Source organism: Typopeltis vanoorti, chromosome 2 (assembly GCF_054136105.1).
Source record: "Typopeltis vanoorti isolate ZY-2024b chromosome 2, IOZ_Tvanoo_1.0, whole genome shotgun sequence".
Lineage (NCBI taxonomy): Eukaryota > Metazoa > Arthropoda > Arachnida > Uropygi > Thelyphonidae > Typopeltis > Typopeltis vanoorti.
Genome location: NC_143550.1, coordinates 102,188,768 through 102,210,909, shown reverse-complemented (window position 1 = coordinate 102,210,909; position 22,142 = coordinate 102,188,768). Strand labels below are relative to the sequence as shown.

The window sequence follows — 22,142 nt, the reverse complement described above, 5'->3', positions numbered from 1 at the left end:
GGCTTGAATTGATTAAAATATTTCTGAATTAGGACACATGTCTCATGTAAATACTATTGTTCGAATCTTGTTGAGGATGAGTAGGAATTTTTATAGGATTTTTCTGTGGAAAAATGCTATAAAATGCTTGACAAAAACCTGTTTAAATGCTTGACTAAACCTGTCATTCCACTGAGGTAAACTAGATTTTTTTTTCTTTATACACCTACAAGTCGCCTGCATGCGATTAACAAAACGTATACACAGTTCAAGGCGCCAGTTGATTCAACACTGATCGACAAACCAGCTGATTAGACTTGAATTTTTTTTTAGAAATGTATCGAAGTTTTATCGTTGAATTCCTCTGAAGCCACAGAAATTTGCAATTGGAGATTCTTTTTATATGCAGTCAAATTATAACTCTTGTCTAGATTATCATTACTTCTCTTTATTCAGAATCACTTTATTGTTTTACTCTTTCTCCATATTGTTGTCAGAATGTTTTTTCATAATTTAAAGGATTTGCTTTTTTAATTTTTTTTTACCTTGTTTTTTTCCCCCTGTAAATATTATGAATCACGGCAGACGGCGTGTTCTAAACGAATGAAACAATTTCCAGGAAATGGTACTTTATAAAGATTTGCTTCTGACAGTCAATTTTATTTAGGTATCCATGCAGCTGCGTTTCCCGGACATGTGGGCACCCATGCAAATACTGGGTGGGGTTGCATGACGTTTTTTTGTAAGCTTTGTGGGCGGGCGAAAGTGCGTGCTCATATTTGGAAAAAAAAAAAAAAGGTGGGTAATTGAAAAGCAAACAAAGAATAGTAATTAAATTTTAAATGAAATTATTATTGGAGTTTTTATATTCTTTCCTGTTTTTACATTTAACTGGGAAAAAAAATGCATGCATGCTTGAAATTGCGGTAAGGTTACTAAAATATTAAGAACTTCAAAAACTATCTTTTAATTAAGTTATATTAATGTAATATTACATGAAATGTAACTCAAATATAAATCAGTAAAATACTGCCAAAGGGCTCTTTTTATTCACACTTGAATATCAAATTTAATCCAAAAAGGATCGTCAAAAGAAAGCCGATGCATTGTCACTTCTACATATTATTTCAACAACTACTTCAAGCTTCGCCGAGGTTATTAAAAAAAAAAAAAAGTGGAAAAATATGTGTTTTCCTATAACCAAACTGTTATTAATTAGGTATTCTTATATTAATATCTCTTTTGCTGTATTCAGCATTAGTATTTGATTGCTGACTTTTAACTAAAAATATTATGGATTTCAAAATAAAAAGTCATGTTTGGAAGAATAAGGGATACTCTTTTGGAGATATACTTTTATCTGGATAAAAGTTGGCTTTTGAGGTTAGAGAACATTCATCTAATTATTTATTCAATAGTCCAATTTTGGAGACAAACCAAAATAAAGCTCAGCCTTTCATACTGCAGGTCTGTTTGCTAAGAACTCATCGAACATGCAACAGCTTATATCAGAAGAGTATAATTTGTCTATAAACTTCGTGCATTCTGCAGTCGATCAGATGATGATGATGATGATGATGATAATAATAATAATAATAATAATAATAATAATAATAAGAGAGGGTTTGGAGCAAAACTTCCTTACCACAACTTAGACTTCATAACTTGATATTGATCAGAAGAATCCCGTTTCAATGTTTCTCTTCAAAAGAGTAACATATTAAAATTCGATCTTCTACTTAATAACCATCATGGAATCCTCATCCTTCGTCCGGCCTGACCTCTGAAAGTTTCAGATTTCAAAACGAGGCATAAAAAATAATAAAAAAAGCTAAATACGTAAAATGTTAATTTGTAATGACATTGTCATTTACGAATTAAATTTATACTGAGTTTCTTTCTTTTTCTTGTGGGTGGGTGTCATTCCCACAAAAGCAAATCTATCGTACATATACCTTGAAGGTGATAAGGGCCAGATAATTATCAAACCTGGAACTTTTTCAACTTCAAGCCTCCAGTAAACAAGGTAGTGGTCTCACACTGATCACAGAACTTCATCTAAATTTAGAAACATTCGAAAACTTCCATAATCGCAGTGGAATTTAAATTCAAGACCTGTTTGGTAGAGAGTGGAAAAACTCTCCAATTAATAAGCCTCGAAGAGTGACAGAACCCTCTACCAAACTGGTCCTTGGAGAGCGGAAGTGTTATGTCTTCCACCAACCGGTCTAGTTAATGTTATACATTATATACTTGGATAATATATCAGAATTTAAAACTTTTTTTTTGTAAGAAGTTGAAGGCTATAAAAGTTGATCCTTACCATCAACATCTGGCCATCAGTAGTTACTGTAAAAATAAAAAAATAAAAATAAAACAAACTTTAGAGCCGATTTTTTCCAGAAGCGAAAGCCATTTAATCAACTAAAAAGCGAAGAAGAAGGGAAAAAAAAACGTCATAACTGAGACCTCAAAAGGCAGCAAGGTAGAGTCGATTAAGCTTAATTTTCAGTGGAATATGAGAAGTTTTCTTTCATCCGGAATCGTGGACGGAAAAGAACCCTCGTATGGCTTTATAGAGACGAAGCAGACGGTTGCATATTAAGATTGGTTAATGAAAAGACCCTCACAATTCATAGAAAACTTTTCCAAGGAAGGAAGTGTCTTGTTATCCAGCTCGTTAAGCTAGTCATTTGTCAAGCGAAGTAAACCACAGTGCATTGGAAAAGTTATCTGCATCTGCTGTTAGTTGATCATAAATAAAACTTCCTTATACATTCACTAAATTCCTTTCCCCCTTCCTGCTGCCATGGTTCACTTTAGGCTCCTTTCCCTTCCAGCGACAAGCCTTCTGTTCTTTGCGTACTATACAACAGTGATTCCAAATCATAGAACATGGTAAGCTGTCTCTACCTATCAAGGGAGGTGAAAGTCTCGAGCGCGCGCAAAGGCTTTATTTGCCCTTTCCTCCTGACGTTCCGGAGCTGTATGTATGAAAGCAATGCTGCTGCTGCTGCTGTATTAGTCTTCTCCTAGACCTGGGTCGTGTAGAGTGTAATATGCATGCCGCATCACTCTTTTGGGTTAATGGAAAGAGGCCATTAATGGACATTATAAATTGATATATTGCTACAGCTCTTCCCCCCCCCATTTTCCCCCTACATCGCGCACAAAAGAAACATTTTCAGGAAAGTAAGCTCTTGCCTGAAGATGAAATATCTTTTACATGACGTCACACGCGGTAAAATAGGAAGTCTGGATTTTAAGTTTGACAGTCTCTGTCAACTTCGTGTGCTGTAATAAATAAGCAGATGTTAAAGTGATACGTCTTTTATTCTGTCACGGGCGTGTTATAGAGCCTTACGCGAATTAGAGTTTTGAAGTCGTGTCAGCCATTTTCTGGGTTATATTGGTAAACCTATCAAGTGATGTCCTGCGCAACATTTCTCTACTGAGAATGTCAATATACTGTGGATTTAGTGGCCTACTTCCAATGACCTAAAGATCCTTTGTCTGGACTAATTACGATCGATGTCTCTTGTGTATCAATTTTGAATTGCCTTATTTTGACTTTCAATCTGATCAAAATAAAATACCAAAACTGATCTCAGCTGGGTAAAAACAAATTATTGAATACATGAATAGTGAACGATTCTAACATGCGGCTCAAAGAATCTAAAACAAGGTTTTCATTTTGTTTAATAAAACAGGAGAAAAAAGTGCAATACTTACTCCGATTCATTAATTATATTCCATAAGCAGAGAGAAAAATCTTCCTTTATTTGTAAGACGAAAAGTAAAATACAAAACACTGTGAAACCATATAAGTAGAATATCATCGCACGCAGTCGATGTATATAATTCATTTTCCACGGGAAATGAATTATATACATTTGACATCTGTTGTAGCAGGAGTATTTATGAACATTAAAAATTGTTCCGTGAGTTTTCTGAATGGATAGAGTAAAACGGGATTGAGTTATTCAAGACTTTTTTAAAGAAGAAAAAATATTGCGAAATGACAGAGAGAAAGATTTTTTTTCGCGATTTCGTAATCTGTAAAATGGACAAACCAACCTTTACAACTCACTCACTCAGTTATCGATGCATTATGGCTTGATTGATTTTATGCATACCTAAATATTTCCCCATCTGATTTATTAGATTGTCTCTTTCTCTCAGAGAATTGCTTTGTTATAATTTGGGAATATTATGAATACTTTATTTTACTCTAGCATGTTATTAATAAGAGCAAACTAAAATGGCTGTACATTTTTTCCCTCCTGATCCACCTACACCGAAAGTATTTCTTGATAGATGCTGAATTAAGCTTCATTAATTTTATTTTTTTTTTATTAATGCCTTACATTTCTAATAAAATGAGAAATGTAAGGAAAGAGAGTAAGTAGTAAGCGAAGGCAAACGTCTGAATAAAAAGTACAAAAATACCGCAAACAAAGAGATTTGCACGAACCGATAATGACATTTACAACATTTTTCGTATGTGTGTCAAAGTGAACAAGCAGGTAGTTTATTTGCTAGCTATGCTAGCGTTTGTTCAAGGTACAATGCATTGTGTCTTGAGAGGAAAAGAATTTAATTTGTGGCTTGTGTTCAACGCGAGATAGGCGAACATACGGTGAGGAACTACCACCAGCCTACAATTCAGTTATAAATTCGATTTAATATCGACTACTTCAGCGAACCAACAAGTTTGCAGAGCGAGTCATGAACCGCACTACGTGAGACTACCAAGTAAGATGGATGCAACCAATTGAAAGAGACAAGATTTTGTTGCAAGTGAAATCGCTAGATAACACTTATTGAAAAAAAAAAAAAAAAAAAAACTCAGGTCGTGTATGTAATCTCCCCCTATCTTTACTATTCCATTTCGTTTTCTTCTCAGAACAAAGATGTTACAATTACCGAGATCTAAAATGTTATGATATCATTCATAAACATTCGAATTAACCTAATGTTATTTTCAGCACAGAAGTAGTCTAAACTTCCAGGAAGCAGGTAATATTAGTGTATATTATTATTTATAGAAAAAAATCAGAAAAAAAAACAATGTATTATTACTATTATTATTACATGACAACTCCAAGGAATCTTAGAAACTTATTGCAGGAGGGCACTTTCCACACAACCCACTGGCTATACTATTTAATCCTCCATCTATACTTAACGCCATCTACCGTCCACTAATAATATTTTGTCTGTAATTTCCTTGTGTTCTCTGGCCTATTTGTATCTGCAAAAGATGAAAAACCCGAGTTTCCCAGAAGAAAAGGAAAAAAAAAAAAAAAAAAGAAGCCAACCGTAAAAGGTCGGCTAACTCACCTTCAGTTGAAAAAGCCTATATAAAGATTTCTCTATTCACGATGAGGATCGAACTCAGGTCTTTTCCACGCGCGCGAAGGGCTCAATATTCTATCGTTCTTCCATTTATTTATTTATTTATTTATTTCTATAATAACGAACACATTTTATATTAATATAAGGAGAAGATTAAGGATTGTTAACTGGATGTACTACTGAGATTAATAGTCTTTCAAACTACCTAAAGCTCCATCGGCTTGCACCGGACGACAAAAATTTCTGCTACCTAATTTTGCAAACATTAAGTCGTAGCCTGGATTGTAATCCACTGCCTCTGGGAAATAACAGAAAGATTATTCATTAGCAGGCCGGTAATAGCCAATCTGTATGCTAGACTCACTATATTCGATTAAAAAATCGAATGCAATGAAAATAGCATAAAGAAAATTAGCATATCACTTGTATGAGGACTAATCGAAATTCAAACGATTATGCTTGTTTCAATGACATGGGATATATGCGTGTGGGGGGGAGAGATTAAACGTGTCTTTATTTATTTATTTATTCGAACTAGGAAAAGATTGAACAATCTTATGATACGAATCAAATAGTATTTCAAAAATCGTGCCACAAATGGCAATTAGTTTCAATGAAACTAATTCACTTCATTTACAAATGTTTTTGTTAATTGACTTAAACTCTTATCGCAACGCCACAGGGCCAATAGGATATATTAAGTTCTATTTTTCTTTCTTTCTTATACTAAGAAAAAGTTCTTTCTTTCTGTATGGTGCAGCTTTTGAGGCACCTTTTATATATTCCACTAAACCACGATGAAAGTAAGATGAAATTAACTTAAATTAAAAGTAACAAGAAAATACCGTATTCATCTCTTGTTTCTGTTCTGATTAGTGTTTATACTTCGTTGTGAAGCATAAATAATATATAAAAATAATATTATTATTTCATAGGGCTAGTCTAAACTTCCCTCCCCCTGAACTGATCAGAATCGCTCCAGCTTCACCAGTATGTTATCGGAATTGATTCTAATGAAATCCATTTCTCTAGAACAGTCAGATGTTTATGTTATGAGTACAAATAAAGTATCGACTTAATAATACCAAACGAGACAAAAATTTAATAGTTAAAAATAACTACTCAAACTATGCTAAACTGTGAATGCAAATAACGCATAAGAAATTTTGAAACTTTGGCTTCAGATCCGAAATATGAATTCTCAAGACGATCCAAGATTTAAAAACAAAAAAGGAAAATTGAGTCATATTTGTTTTGTTCTTAAGATCACTGTCAAATATCCTTCCAAGTCATAAGTTAAATATTTATAAAATACCGGTTTTGACTATACCGGTATTTATTCTCTATATTAAATATTTAATGGCAACTTTTTTGGCAAAAAAAGATCTAAGGGAAACGCATTATTTAGAGAAATATCAAAAACAACTCAAAAATTCTCTTTTGTCGATCTTTAATATTAGGCTTAGAAGTTTTTACGATGATTGTGTGAATGAAAAATGTTATTATCTTTATTAAGTTTAGTTAACTCAATTTAGTAGAGGCAATGAAATGAAGACAAAAAAAAGAAAAAAATTCAAGCGACGTGTTATTAGAGTGTTGATCGATAATATAATTGTCACCCTAATTTTTAATGCTGAAATAAACAACCTGTAGCTGAAGCATTGGGTCGTAAATAATTGATAAATATAACCCATTTAGAAGCTCTTGTAATTTTCTATGAGATTACCTGATATAATTATGAAAGAAAAATAAAAAAAAAAGATAGTTCATCAACCGAAGTATTTCCAGCTACTTAGGAAATGGGTTGCTCTCTAACCTTTCCGGAAACATGAATTGAGTCACAAAAAAGGAAAAGTTTCAGATGAAATGAGTGTAGTTGTAGCGCCGATAGTTTAAATGGATGCAGCCGAGAAATTAGCATATTCTGCTCATTAATACAGTTCCGTATGTCGTTGCTTTGCTCGAATTACAACCTCACAGATTGTCCATTAATGATGTTTGCCAGAAGTGCGGAGTTTCTTCTAACACCGCTATTGTCAGTTCTTGTAGATGGCTACCAGATGATATGCAGAACTTTGGTGACACATGTCACGCATTGTACGCGCTAAATGTTGTTCGATTCTAAAGAGAAAATGGATTGCTTCATGCTTCCGTCCCCGGCACTGGTTATTTATTGTCCTTATCTTGATATAAGAGACTAATGACGTTAATAAATTTCCGAGATAATCTTGGTAGCAAACAAGAACACAATAAAATATGGGGGGGTTGTATCTTTTTTTTTCTTCTAGACATAATGTTTAAATGGAAGATAGTTTATTTTGGATGATGTCATAATTCTGGTAGTGGCGTGTATTTAAAGTAATTTGGGAACGTTTCAATTTCTGCTGACCCAGTACAGTAAGTATCATCATTACCTAAAGTCGGTGATATTTCATACTATTCATTCATTTCATTTCGTATGGTGATTCAACCGCCATGAGCCCCTTTTACGGGGAGGTACGGCACCTCAATCCCCTCTATTTTTATCCGGGCTCGGGAGCTGCATAGCTGACAATTCAGACCTATGGCTGGAGGGATTGTCTTAAGTATTTCTTGACTGTATCCGTGTGTGTTCACGGGGCCGGTTTGCGGGATAAAAAAACCCCAAATAAGCTGGGAGAAAAACCCTGCTGTCCACGCCCAAGACCGGCTAACTTGGCTATGGCTGAGGAAGATCCTTAAGTTCCTCACGTCGTCGACGTGAATCGAACCCAGGACACTCCTTCCCCAGGCATATGGTTGCGAAGCGCACAGCCACTAGGCTAACCGCGTGGACATTTGATACTATGGTAGTGCAGTATAGTCGAAACTTCGATGGCTGAATGAATGAATGATGAATGAATTGACACTTGTCCACTCTACTTTCTCCTTTGATGGCTATGAAATCAATTATGACTTCATCATAATGCTCATATACAGTATATATGAGCATTATGATCATATATCTAATATATGATCATAATGAAATTATGATCATATATTAATCACTGTAAACACACGATTAATGCTTCTAGATAGTACGATAGATGCCAAGAAACGGAAAACTAAACTCTACTATTTTAGGCGCCTAATTACATTGTTTGCAGTCACTTTTACTCATAACGTTTGAATCCGCTCTTTTTTTTTTTTTTTTAAGTTTCTGACTACGATTTTTTAAAAATGAAGCATCGCTTATTAAGTTACACTAGTGACAGTAGTTTCAATGGTTTCTGGAGTTTTATGGTCTCCGGATCATTGGTTAGGAACTTGCAATAGGAGACTATGAATCAGTGCTCAAGAAATTTAAAATACTAATAATCGGTTTTCGACCTCCTGAGAATTTTTACTTATCTTGGCAAATATTCGAGTAAGTGGTCCGAACACGTAAATTCCAGGTAACAATGACATGAGTTCGAATTTCAAAAGAGTATGTAATTAGGGTTATAGATTATAATAAACCAGTTTTTCTTCATTTCCAGTACATCAGATTCTGGAGCTCGAAAAAAATTCTATCACATAATCAAAAATAAATAATATAAAATAAATATATTAAATAAAATAAAAATGAAAAGTCAGAATTAATATTCATTCAGAAACTTAATTCAAATATTTTCATAAAATGACTTTATTATTTTGTAGTTTGTATTTCGGTAGTATCAACGGTAAAATAAAACCATGAAACGTAATCAACATTTTTTCTTAATATAAAATAGAAGGTAAGCCATCCAAAAATATAGCGCCACCTATTGAGGAGGCAGCGAACTATCATCTGATTTTTACCTTGCTTAATGCACTTTTATAATCAGTACATACTCTACACACGAACACAAGTCGATTGCCATTCATATGAATTAACCACAGAACCATTCTACATTTTTCAGAAACAGTAATGACAGGGATTGGTGAGCGTCATCGAGAAAATGAATGGTACCTTCTGTAATAAAACATTTACCTAATAGTTAAAATAAATCATGAATTCATATCAACTCATACGATACTCCTAATTAATCAGAAACATATGAAAAGAAAAAAGAGACAAATTATGTTTATGGTTGCATAACAAAATGACAAAGAATTAATGATAAGGAATTATCATGTGGAATTTTCCACCTTTGTATAGAAAAGGTAGCAGCTGATTACATAACTTCGAATAATCCTACACTCATGCTATCATGATCACATTAATAAATTCAGTTAATAAAATTCACTTCAAAAGAAGAGTTCCATTAAGAAAATCTGAACTACATTTTGAAATCATTTAATACGTGCCCCCCCCCCCTTTTAACAACCTTATGCGGCTCATTTTCATATTCTCAGATTATAGAAAACTATATAAATTATGAATTAAAGTTTTTCGTATTAAAACAAACATGTCTTGGAATTTTTAAAAAGTTTTCCAGGAATTAGCTACCCATTTTACTCTTGGTATTCGCTTGACAGCTATTAATAAGGACTGTCGGTACGTATGCTTAGAATGCCCAGTTTTACTTACCATAGTATGAAACACTGGTAATACTGCTTTGAATGTACATGTATTTCAGTGGATTTTCCATGGATATTGCTTCAGTTAACAGATAGCTAAATAAATATTTACGCTACCTCTCTTTAGAATGTTTTATTTTATCAGTTATTGAATTACTTCTGAAGAACAGAAGTAATTCAATGTGGAACAATGAATTCAAAAAAAAAAAAAAAAAAAAGAAAGAAAGAAAGAAAGAAAGAAAAGTTGTTACTAAAAACTCCATCTTGAAAATCAGATTTATTTAACTTACGGCGAAGCTTTTTTTTTTTTTTTTTCTTGTTATTCAGCCACTCTTCATTATAAAGCTTTGGCTTGATGTGTTTCCTTCCTGGCGTGAGGTTACGTAAAGAAAAAGTTCTTTACCTCCTTGGAAAGATTCAAACTCAGTTTTTCCATTTCGCGTATACTGACCATTAATCTACTCTACCAGGATGTTGCTATTTATTCCTGCAGCATATCTTGTTGCAAGAATAATCTGTCGTTGCTAAGGGATAGATATCCCCAGAATTCAGAAGAGCTAACCAAACTTCTGTTGCTTTAAATTGTAATAAGAGGAAGCGCAAGACAAAAAATGCAATGTAAGTCTTGTAAAGGGAACTTACATTGCAGTTTTCAAACATCGAAGCAACATCAAAGAGGATTGGAGCCAACTTTAATGATGTTTTAAGCTATAATTAGAGAAAGCTTTCTCTCAAATCTGGTAGTCTTAGTTCTTACTTTAGTAGCTCGTTAACAAACATATTTACAAACTTTAATATACATACAGGCAAAAACATTAACATATATTAGTATATTATTTTAAAAGTTGTTTTCTGGTTATTATTATTATTATTATTATTATTATTATTATTATTATTATTATTATTGTTTGAAGTTTTCTGGATCGTTTATTTGAATCTCGTAGTTTTCTGGTTTTTTTATTTGAAATCTTATTTATCCTGATGTCGGAAAAACTAAAGTTTCCTATGCAATTCTTCATTTTTACAATAAAAAAAGCATAAAATAGACATAAAACTTAATCCGTCCGTGATAAATAGAAACGTACCTAATTTAGTACTAATGATCCCCTCAAAGGACTGCATCAGTAGTAGTCACAGGAGCTTTATTGCTTCCAGGCAACAAACTATTCATAAAGTGTTCTATGTGCCAGTTTTTTCTGAAATTTACTTCTGTATCTATTGTTAAAGATACAGAAGTAAAGAAAAATCTGAAAAAGCAGACACCTTAACGAAAGAATAAATTCTGCAATTATTGTAATTGACGAAGCTTCGGTGATACTAGCGTTAGACATCGGTTGCATTGATCGGTTAACTAAGTGAATACAACGTGGCGAAAGCATTGGTTGGAAATGTATAATTTTCAGCTGTGAGGAAAGACTTCATTGCAAGAATCAATCTCTAAAGTTCGGCACATTTCTTCTGAGGAGAGAGAGAGAGAGAGAGGGGGGGGGGCTACCCTATATGGTAGAATCCTCTTAGTTGGTTCTAATTTGTTGGAAGTTAAAAACCCGTCAAAACAATCCAACAACCAAAACAAACTTCCCTACACAAAAAATAATCAAACTGCCATACATCCAGAACCCACACACACACACAAAGCCTACAAATACATTTTAAACACACCGACTATAAACTGGTGTTCACCACGAACCAAAAATTGGCAATACTAAAACCTACAAAATCTCTCACACACACACAAAAGAACTACTAAAACACCACAATGTACTTTACAAATTTCCTTGCCAACAAGACTGCGATGTCACTACACAAGTTCTACGATCAGATCTTTATGGGCAAGAACACTTCCGTGACTGCAACATACCAATTCCAGAACATTTTAACAATAAGAAACGCAACAACCAAAAGAAAAACTGAATACAAAATACAAGAAAAACAGAAATAGCAGTCCACGCCCTCGAACAGAAGCATACCCCACAAATCGACAAAGCCATAATAATAGATATACAAGAAAACGAAACAATGCTTAGAATATCGGAAACGATAGCCATAAAATATGACAAAAACTCAATAAAAGTCCACCGCTCCTACATAATCTCCGAGAATTGGAAGCTCCAAAACATAAAAATTAGGTTACGACTCCGACCAATAGAAAACAACACAGATACCTAAAAAGACCAAACCGTCATGACATAGCCTCCACTTCCCCCACGAGTTCCGAAGACGACGCACTGTCGAAACGGCTCATACCCCATTATTCCCCCCCCCCCCGATCTTATCCCACCATATGCTTTTCCTTCCCCAAAAATTTCTATCTTTCACCTCCCTCCCAAAGAATTCTCTGCCTACCCTTAAAAAAAAACATTTTTTTTTTTTAATTCTCACATCTCTTGCCTCACCGATAATTCTCCCACATCTCTCTATCCCCCATTTTCCAATCTCCCCTTCCTTTCATACTTCAACTGCAGATGAATGTATATCGCCATACGCCGGATGCCGCTGAATAAGACAACCAGCAACATCCTACAAAAGTATGTTCGAATTATCTTACTACATATTCTTCATATATCTGTCTTCAAAACATCAGTAATGCCCTAAAAATTGAGTAAAAAGCCAATGACATTATAAAAAAAAGGAGTACTCCTAAACAAAAAAAAAAAGGCTAAATAGCCATAAAAATAATATTTACTTAGAGGAGTAACATGGGAATTTTTCCGGAAATAATACCTATAATTGCTTTATTTATTCAGCTGCCGACATTTATACTAACAGTTGTACGTTGCATTTACCAAGCCCATGTTGCTAAAAAAAAGTTAAATTATTACCTCCACCTGACCAGAGTCAATTTGAAAACCATGCAGATTTTATCCAAGCCACGTAGTTTACAAACAATAGTTTTAATGGTACTTTTGCTGCCACAAGTGTCCAGGTAATATCTCTTTTCACCATCGATCGTTGTTAGAACCGCTCAGAAAGAGTCAGAATTTGGAAATTAGATCTCATATTCTTTCATCAGAAGTATTGTGGACCTCGACGACTATTTTTATTTATTTATTTATTTTTGAATATTTTTGAATTATATCATTACTAAAAATGATAAATATGAATTTCATGACAAGTTAAGCGTCGTCAACAATTGGGTATACTACCAGAAATTATCCCTCGAAGGTTTTTCTATACATTTTATTGGAATATGGACTATCTAGTAGATTTAAAAAATTTATTCTAAGAAAGCCACCAACGTTTTTCAGCTATACCAAACTCTAGCAAGTTCTTACATTTGGGTGCTGCATTTGTAAGAAACCGAGCTTCTTTGAGAACTTGCAAGATGCTGTTTTTCCTAATATTCGGATTATGCTTGCCAAAGTGGAACCTGATTTAGAAAAAAAAAGAAAAAAAGAAAAAAATCGATACTTACCGTATTTGCATCACTTCACACCATAAAAAAATGCTCTGGTCAGAAATTTTACTACTCTATTCCGAATGAAAACAACTTAAACATTCTCAAGCATTTGAAAGCTTCTTGTCCACATTCTTTGCTTCAATGCCCCAATTTTTATTTTTATTTTTTGTAGCCATTGAATTGAAACACGTTAAGAAGGTTGTAGAAGGTCACAAATAAATGAAATAAAATACGTATTTGAGGCTTACTTTCAAAAAAATCAGTGGAAAAAATGATATTATTTATGGATGATCTCATATGTATATATCTTCTTCTTCTTCTTCTTCTTCTTCTCTCTTCCATCATCTATGTGGATGATGATGAGGCCAAAGTATATATATGTATATCATATGTATACATCGTATGTATATATTAAGTATGTATATGTAATAAGTATAAGTAATAAGTATGTAAAGTATGTAATAATGTATGTATATATGTATATATACATATATACATATGTATATTTGTATTTTGTATTTGTATTTCCGAAATGAAGGAAAGAGTGTTGTATGGTGACTCGTTATTAAGAGGAGTAATAGATGGGAGTGTAACTAAATCATACTTACCGGGTGCGAAATTTAAGGATGTAAGTGAGAGTATTAGAGTGCAAAAACAGAGGGTGAAAGAATTAACAATTGTGGCGGGTACGAATGAATTGAAAGGTGATAAATTTTTTATGAGAGAGGACTTGAAAGTATTGTTAAAGGTAGCGAAAGAAAAGAGTGACAGAGTTAGAATGGTGAGTCTGTTACCGCGGTATGACAGAGAGGAGTTTAGAAGGAGGGCCATAATCACAAATGACATTATGCGCAGGTTATGCGGACGGTGTGGTGTGGAATTCGTGGACGTGTGGAATGAGTTTGATGGGCGAAAGGACTTATACAAGATGGATGGCCTGCATTTGAATGGACTTGGTGTGCGGAGACTGGAAAACGTGTTGCTGAATGAAGTGAAAATGGATGTGCAGAACCAGGGAAACTAGAACTACCAAGGAGGGGGGGAAGTGGATATCCAGACATCAGTGAGACGTCTTAGAAAAAAGGCTTAGAAAAATTTTCTAAATTGTATACCTAAGGTCCGAATAGTGAAACAAGGAGGGGTTAAATGGATGAATAACACCATTAAGCTTGAGCTGCAAAAAAAGAAACAACTATGGAGGGAATTTAAAGAAAGGGGTGACCTGCAGGCACACGAACGGTATAAAGTGCAGGCCAGAAGGGTAACGAGTGTGGTAAAAACAGCAAAAGCCGATTATGAAAGGAAACTAGCTATGCAAGCAAAAGAGAATCCCAAACAGTTCTTTCAATATGCTGCAAGCAAGAAAAAAACTGTACATGGCAAAATGATTTTAAGGAATGACGATGGTAAAGAGTTCACTGAACCAGTCGATATAGTGGAGTTACTGAGCACGCACTTTGCAAAAGTATATCATCCAGGTGGTGACGTTGAAAAAAATGAAGGAACCATTAGTTTATACGGGAATTGTGATGAATGAAGTGGAGGTGAATAGTCTATTACAGAACCTTAATGTGAATACATCTGTGGGATTGGATGGTATACCGGCACGGGTCTTGCATGAAGCGGCTAAGGAATTATCAGTGCCCTTGACCATGTTGTTTAATCTGAGTCTCGGGTCTGGCTTAGTCCCGAAGGCGTGGAAAGAGGGGAAAATAGTTTCACTGCATAAAGGAGGATCCAAGACTATGGTTGCAAATTATCGACCGATCAGCATATCAGGAGTCGTTGTCAAGGTCTTGGAGAAAGTAGTCAAGGGAAAAATACAGGAATGGATTGATGAAAATGAGATACTGTACAGAGGATAGCATGGCTTTGTGAAGGGTAGATCATGCCTCAGTAACTTGCTCAAGTTTTATAACAAGGTGACGGCTGAACTGGATAAGGGAAATGGGTTTACAGTGATACTGCTGGACCTGGCAAAGGCGTTTGACAGGATACCACATGGAATTCTAATCCGTAAACTACAACATATGGGAATGGATATAGGGTTGGTGAGATGGATAGCTGGGTGGTTGATGGAGAGATATCAAAGAGTAGTTTATTCAGGAGTAGAGTCCAAAAGACGGCCTGTGACTAGTGGTGTGCCACAGGGTTCTGTTCTTGGACCACTGCTGTTTAATCTGTTCATTAACGATATAGGGAAGGGTCTAAGTGGGACAGTTCATTTGTTCGCTGATGATGCAAAGTTGGGTAGGGCGATAGTGAACGCAGAAGATGTCAAAGTCTTGCAAGATGACTTAGATAGATTGGAGTTCTGGACTAAGGAAAATGGATGCCAATTTAATGTGACAAAATGTAAGGTTATGCATTTCGGAGTGAAAAGATTAGCAGCAGTATACCACATTGGTGGAACTGTACTCCAAGAGATTGACGAGGCCAGGGACTTGGGAGTGTTGGTGGATAGGGAGATGAAGTTTAGGGGGCACATTGCGAACGTAGCTAAATCAGCTCATCAACTCACTTGGTTGTCGAAAAATACCTTGACGAGCAGAGAAAAGCAAGTTATTGTACCTCTGTACCGAGCCCTGATAAGACCTCATCTCGACTACTGTGCCCAGATTTGGTCACCTCAGTTCCTTCTTGATGGGGAGGAGGTGGAGAGGATCCAGAGGCGAGTGACTAAGATGATAGCAGGTCTATGGAATGAACCATATGAGAACAGGTTGAAGATTTGTGGGTTGCAGAAACTAGTTGATAGGCGGAAAAGGGGAGATATGATTGAGACATTCAAATTGCTAAAAGGATTCTATAGGATTAATTCAGATGATATTTTTGAGATCAGGACTGGTGGTGGGAGAACTAGGGGACACCCATGGAAGCTGGGCAAGAGCGTGGTTAGCAAGGGTGTTAAAGCTGGGTTCTTTACTTTTATAGTGGTAAATGAGTGGAATAAGCTGCCAGAGTCTGTTGTGGGTGCTATGACAGTGAGCGAGTTCAAGGCAAGGTATGATAGATACTGTGAGAATGTTGAACAGTTGTGTGAACATGATGTTTAGGGCCTCCCTCGATGAGTCTAAGGACTCCTGGAGTAGCCCGTAGTAATAATAATAATAATAATAATAATAATATATATTAAGAATAAGCAACTTTTTTTTGTATGAAGACGCTTGTTTTGTAATCACTTTTATGTAAGCTTAAAATGTAAGGGCAGAAATATATATATATATATATTTTTTTTTTTTTTCAAGTAACATTGTAAAAATTATAAAAATGATCGGAACTAGCTTGGCGTTAACACCAAGACAAGGACAGATGCTAGGATATGAAGAATGTGTTATTCGATAAATGAAATGAAAAATGAATGATAAAATGTGAAGTAATTTGCTATTTGTAAATTCTACGATATTTTACTGTTTTGCGATAGTTTGCAATAAATAACGTGTAAGCAAATTCTATGTTTATAGCTGAATTGGTCAGTTATTACCAAGGAAGACTGCCTTTATGTGTTCTTGGTACACTTTATTCGCTTGCTGAAGAAAATCCGAGTTTCCAGGAGAAAAAAAAAAAAAAAATAATAATAATAATAATAATAATAATAATAATAATAATAACGAATCCGGTTGAAACCCAGAAGAAATTCCTTATTTTTGACGTTCGTAACCAAATGCTTCAGTCAGTTGCGTGTCGCCCTCCAACTGCGATACAAAGACAATTTCTTCTTAATGAATTAGACCAGGTCGAAGCATATTATTTAAGTAAAAGAAAGTTCTTTAATGAGTAAGTCAAGACGATCAGAAATTAAAAAAAAAAAAATCCAAAGAATATGGGTTAAGGAATGTAATGGATGCAACCTATCTATTACGATGAAGGCGAACTATTTTCTAGAGAGAATAAGGGATGTGAATAAATAGGATTCATAGGATTGATATTTGCTTGTTTTATATTTCGAAAATATATACAATACTTTATATTAAAAAATATATCGCATTTGATTGATTCTTTGTGGCTATCGCTTAAAAAAAAGCAAGCTGAAATTATAAAGATTTAAACAAAGTGTTTCGTATGTAGCTTTTGTTTAAATAAACAGTCTCTCTCTTTACGGTGTGTGTGTGTGTGTGTGTGTGTGTGTGGTTCAAATTCCTACTGAAAATTTTAGTTTTCTTTGCGCTTTCAAAAAAAAAAAAATGCTTTACTAAATAAATGTCCACTCACACGGAAAATAAATACGTACCATTCACATAAGAAAAATAACGTTTTGCACTAAGTTGTTCAAAATAATTAATAAGTTTGTTTCACTTTTGTCCTGAGTTGACTTGATATTGTAGTATTTGAAATGCATGTTGATGCATTTCATGTATACACATTTTTTAGGATTGAATTTTTACCCTCCTTCCTTTAGCGGTTTTCAGCGCATTTTTAATCAGTATTAAACTGCTGTGACGAACTGCTTAGTTCTCTTTAAACATGTTCATTATAACACGTACGAGTGTACAGCCTATTGATAAGTTACAAAGCGGCGAATTGGCCTGAAGCGCAAATCACTAAAAGCCAGGGTTCAGCGATCGAGCGAGTAGCGAACAGATCTTCCAAATTTCTTATAGCATTACTTTGCATAGCTGTATCTTATAACGTGAAAAATCACTTCAAGAGAATTTTTTAGATTTCTCTAGAAATGAGTTTAGGCTTATGACAGTTAAATTGAATGGTATTATTTGAAGTGGTAAATTTTTTTACCAATTTTTGTTATTACGGTATATGCAAATAATAATAATAATAATAATAATAATAATAAATCAGCTAACGCCTTTTTATTCCCGTATACGGGGAGTAGGCGAGGCCATTTAGCCCTATCTAACTTTTGGAGACTGAGTGGGCAGTTCAATCTCCACTGGTACCAATCAGAGATAGATGGCCCAAGGCTATTACTAATTAAGCGGTACTCAGTGAAGAGAGACGGCTCAAATGTGCCGCCATCTCGTAGTCCCTAACCCTAACACAATATATTTAATGTCTGAAATAATGTGGGTTCTACGGTCGATTTTCTTGAGTTTACGGGACGAAAAACCCGAGTTTCCGAGAGGAAAAACCTGCTTGCCCGTGCCAGAGATCGACTAACTCGGGAACCGGTCGAAAAAAGGCTTAGAAAAATTTCCTCTAGTCGCCGACTAGACTCGAAACCAAGTCTTCCTTCGTGCGGCCAAGCGCCGTGGTTGGCAAACGCCATAACCACTGAGCTACACAGGCTCTTAATAATAATAATAATAATAATAATAATAATAATATTATTATTATTATTATTATTATTATTATTATTATTATTATTATTATTATTATTATTATTATTATTATTATTATTATTATTATTATTATTATTATTATTATTTTGTCGAATGCGGGAAGAGAACGAGCAGGGTATCCGATATTAACTATACGATCCTCCATCATTCTTAAGAAGGAATCCGATACCCAACATTATTTATTTTTTGTCTTTTGTCATTGAGGTCGTGTTTGTTCATCACTAAATTACTTTCCCATCCGAGCTATAAGACAATTTTATAGAGCACATTATGAAGGATATTTTAATCTTTGTTTGAACCGAACTGCTCATGGAAATTTGAGAATGTTGTTGTTAGACAATATTTAATGAGTAAAGTCATTATTTTTTTATGTTCACATAGGTAAGTTATACTTGAGTGCGCTAAGTGGATGGGGCAATAGGCAGTACCGGATAAATCTGTCAATATTCCTATTTCAGCTTTGAATTTGTGTTGGAAAGATAAGATAATCTTGAATGTATTGTGAAATTTACTTTGTCAGATGAAATTGTGCTGCATTGCAGTTCAGTTATCCAGTTTTTATAAAGCTAAATGATTGTGTTGAATATGGGTCGTTATATTTATTTTTTCAATGTCCATCTTGTATATGTATATGTGCTTAAAGCAACTATTTACTAATAAACATCTTGTAGAAATGTTTTATGTATGAACATCTTTTAAATGTTTTGCATTAATAACACCCACTTCAAATAATCTTTCGAGTTACTTTATGCATACGTATACTGGAATTTTTGTCCTATATTTAGAAGATAAAAATCCGCAGTACATTTTATTTTTATAATTACAATCCATTTGTAATTATAATTTTTCGTTTATGTTTACCTTGATCTCAGGATATTATATATGTGTAGAAAGATCGAAAAAATAAAAAGTAGTGAATATGCAAATATGCAATAAAAAGAAATTTACTTGCTTAATGAATTACAAAGACGTGATAGAACAAGGTTCAACATAGGCGCAGGATGGCACGCGATGAAATTTTTGGTAGCATGCATAATGAATTGAAGTATTTTAGCAAATACATTACTTACGAAGTTCTGTGTATATGTTTTTATATTTAGTTCAGTGGGTCTAAAAATAGAGTCGTCTACTGACTAACAGCGATAGAACAAGTTAAAATAGAGACATTTTAATGGTTGGTGACCGTTTTGCCGTTTTGTTTAACCAAGCTACGATATTATCCCAAAATTTTCGGACTGACGATAGTCTGTCTGCAGATGCCTGTACTGTCTACTAATTAAAGCCAAGTTGTTCATTGTTTATTTTTTAAGTTGTAGGCTCGCTTTTGGATGGGGGGGGGGGGGTAATGCCTTGTGAAGTGTATCTGCTTGCTGCGCCGTTTGAGGTCTTTGCTCTATCAAATGACAGACTTCAGAGAGAAGCTTGTGTGCGTCAAGTTCTTCTTCCGACTGGGGAAAACTACTACAGAAACTTTTGATATGTTAAATCTTGCTGGTGGAGAGTAGCGATGAACAGAAATCGATTTCCATGTTCAAAAATGTAGTGGCATCTCTTGATGATGATGCTGAATGTTGCGGATAGCACACTATCAACGAACTGAAGGTGAAAATGTAGCCCATATCGGGGAATCTTTTTTCCGTGGAAATAGACGCATCCCTATTCGAGAGTTAGCTAATCGGTTGAAAATATAATTTGGATCACGCCAAAGTATTTTGAAAATGCTCTCGCTCATTTTGTTTTGGGTAGAATTTCTAGCTACTAAATGATTTTTATCGCTGTAAACACGTCATACTGGATATACGCAAGTTAACAGGCATAATATTCGTTTCATAGCCTTAGTTGCTTCAGCCGCATTCCCAACCTAACCTTACACCAGCCACTAATTAGACTTCTTTTCTAACACCGATAGCAATTCCCTCACCACTGCATTAATGGTAATGGCATTTGAAATTTTTAGAAAGAAAAGTTTCTGACATCAGTACCACCAAAAAAAAAAAAAAAAAAAAATATATATATATATATATATAGTTGCTCTAGAACACTGGACGCTTCTTTCCACTCACATACCTTTTTAAAAAGTAAAAGGAAAGGCGAAGGGTGGAGATGGAAGACTTGCCCACTTCTGTTATAGAACCTTTATATGTGTTTCTTTCTTCCAAACAGGATTCTGATCCAGGTCTTTCGAACCAAGGGGAACATGTCATTCCATGTGCGCTACAAAAGCGATTTTATTGAAGAAATATGAGAACACATCACATGCAAATGTGATGTACTCTCAGCACTCGTAATAATGGGTAACGCCTAATCTCATCGAAACAAGTGACTTATCAAATAAATTTTATAGGTAGTTTGACACTTGAAAAATATCTTTTATTACATGAATTCATTGCTTTAATATGGCAATCCTCATATTTTATAACATTGATAACATTCTATTTATAGGCTTTCATCAAGAAGATGCTGAACACGTCACCGCCCTCCTTGGTGAAGACGTTATTCTGCGATGCACCTTCGAGTTCCCCGAGGGCATTCCTGTGCCCTACGTTGTCCAATGGCAGAAACAGAATGTCAAAATTCCCATCTATATCTGGTACGATGGTTATCCCCCTCATGCTGGAGAAGGTTACGAAGGACGAGTTTCTCTTTCCGAACAAGCCTCCCTTAATCTGACCGGAGTACATGAAGCGGACCAAGGATGGTACGAGTGCAAAGTTTATTTTCTCAATAGGCCTCCTGATTCACCGAAAAATGGTACATGGGTTCATCTGGATGTCCATGGTAAATAAACTATTGGCCAATATCAATATTTAATAATTTTCTGTTATTTTATTTGCGGTGTTTATTTAATAGCTAGACCGTCTACTATGCTATTCGGGTGGAAAGAACGCACCACCTGGGCAAGGCAGTTTTATTTTTATTAGAATGCTCTTTATATAATATAGTTCTTTTTTTTTTTTGCTATTGATTATGGTTCAGTAATAACTAGCATTGTATTTTTAGATCAAGGCTTCAAAGTCCCCCCCCCAAAAAAAAAAAAAGCCTTGAGTGAACTTAATTAAAAAGAACACTAGATTCTGTAGATTCCCCAGTACAAAGGCGTACTAGAAATTTAAATTAATTAACACCGCGAAGTAATTGGCAGCTGATTTCATTTTAGGAAGTTGCGTTTTAGTGCAGTTTTCCATAATATAATTTTTTAGTGTTTTTTGTGTGCTAGGAAGACTGGAAAAAGCTATAAGAATCACGTGTTCTTTATAATTAAGGTAAGACCCGTTTCCTGTATGAGGCTTTATTAAGAAGTCCTTTTATAGTAATTAGCAGAGTGTGGAAAGGTCATTTAGGTCGGCATCCACCATGACAATTCATTTATTACTACTTTTATTAATTGTTCAAGGGGTACAGCAATTCGGTTACCATTTATTTGCAATGTAATTATTGTCGAAAAATGCAAACAGTAATATAGCTGGAAGGTACTGCACGGAGATACCAATAATGAGATCACCACGACACATGCTGGGAAACCGTGAAGAGTAAAAATTAAGATTAAAAAATTTGGCATACAATAAAAAGCAATGGAAGGACAGAAAGAGAGAGAGAGAGAGAGAGTA

General features: G+C 34.6%; 1 protein-coding gene across 1 annotated transcript in view; it reads left to right on the top strand.

Annotated features, from left to right (window-relative positions):
- Positions 1–22,142, top strand: part of LOC150109299 (protein turtle-like) — a 486,901-nt gene that overhangs the window by 195,236 nt on the left and 269,523 nt on the right. The window contains exon 2 of the mRNA XM_090402074.1: positions 20,977–21,312. Coding sequence (XP_090258200.1) covers positions 20,977–21,312 — 336 coding nt within the window. The remainder of the gene's footprint in view (positions 1–20,976; positions 21,313–22,142) is intronic.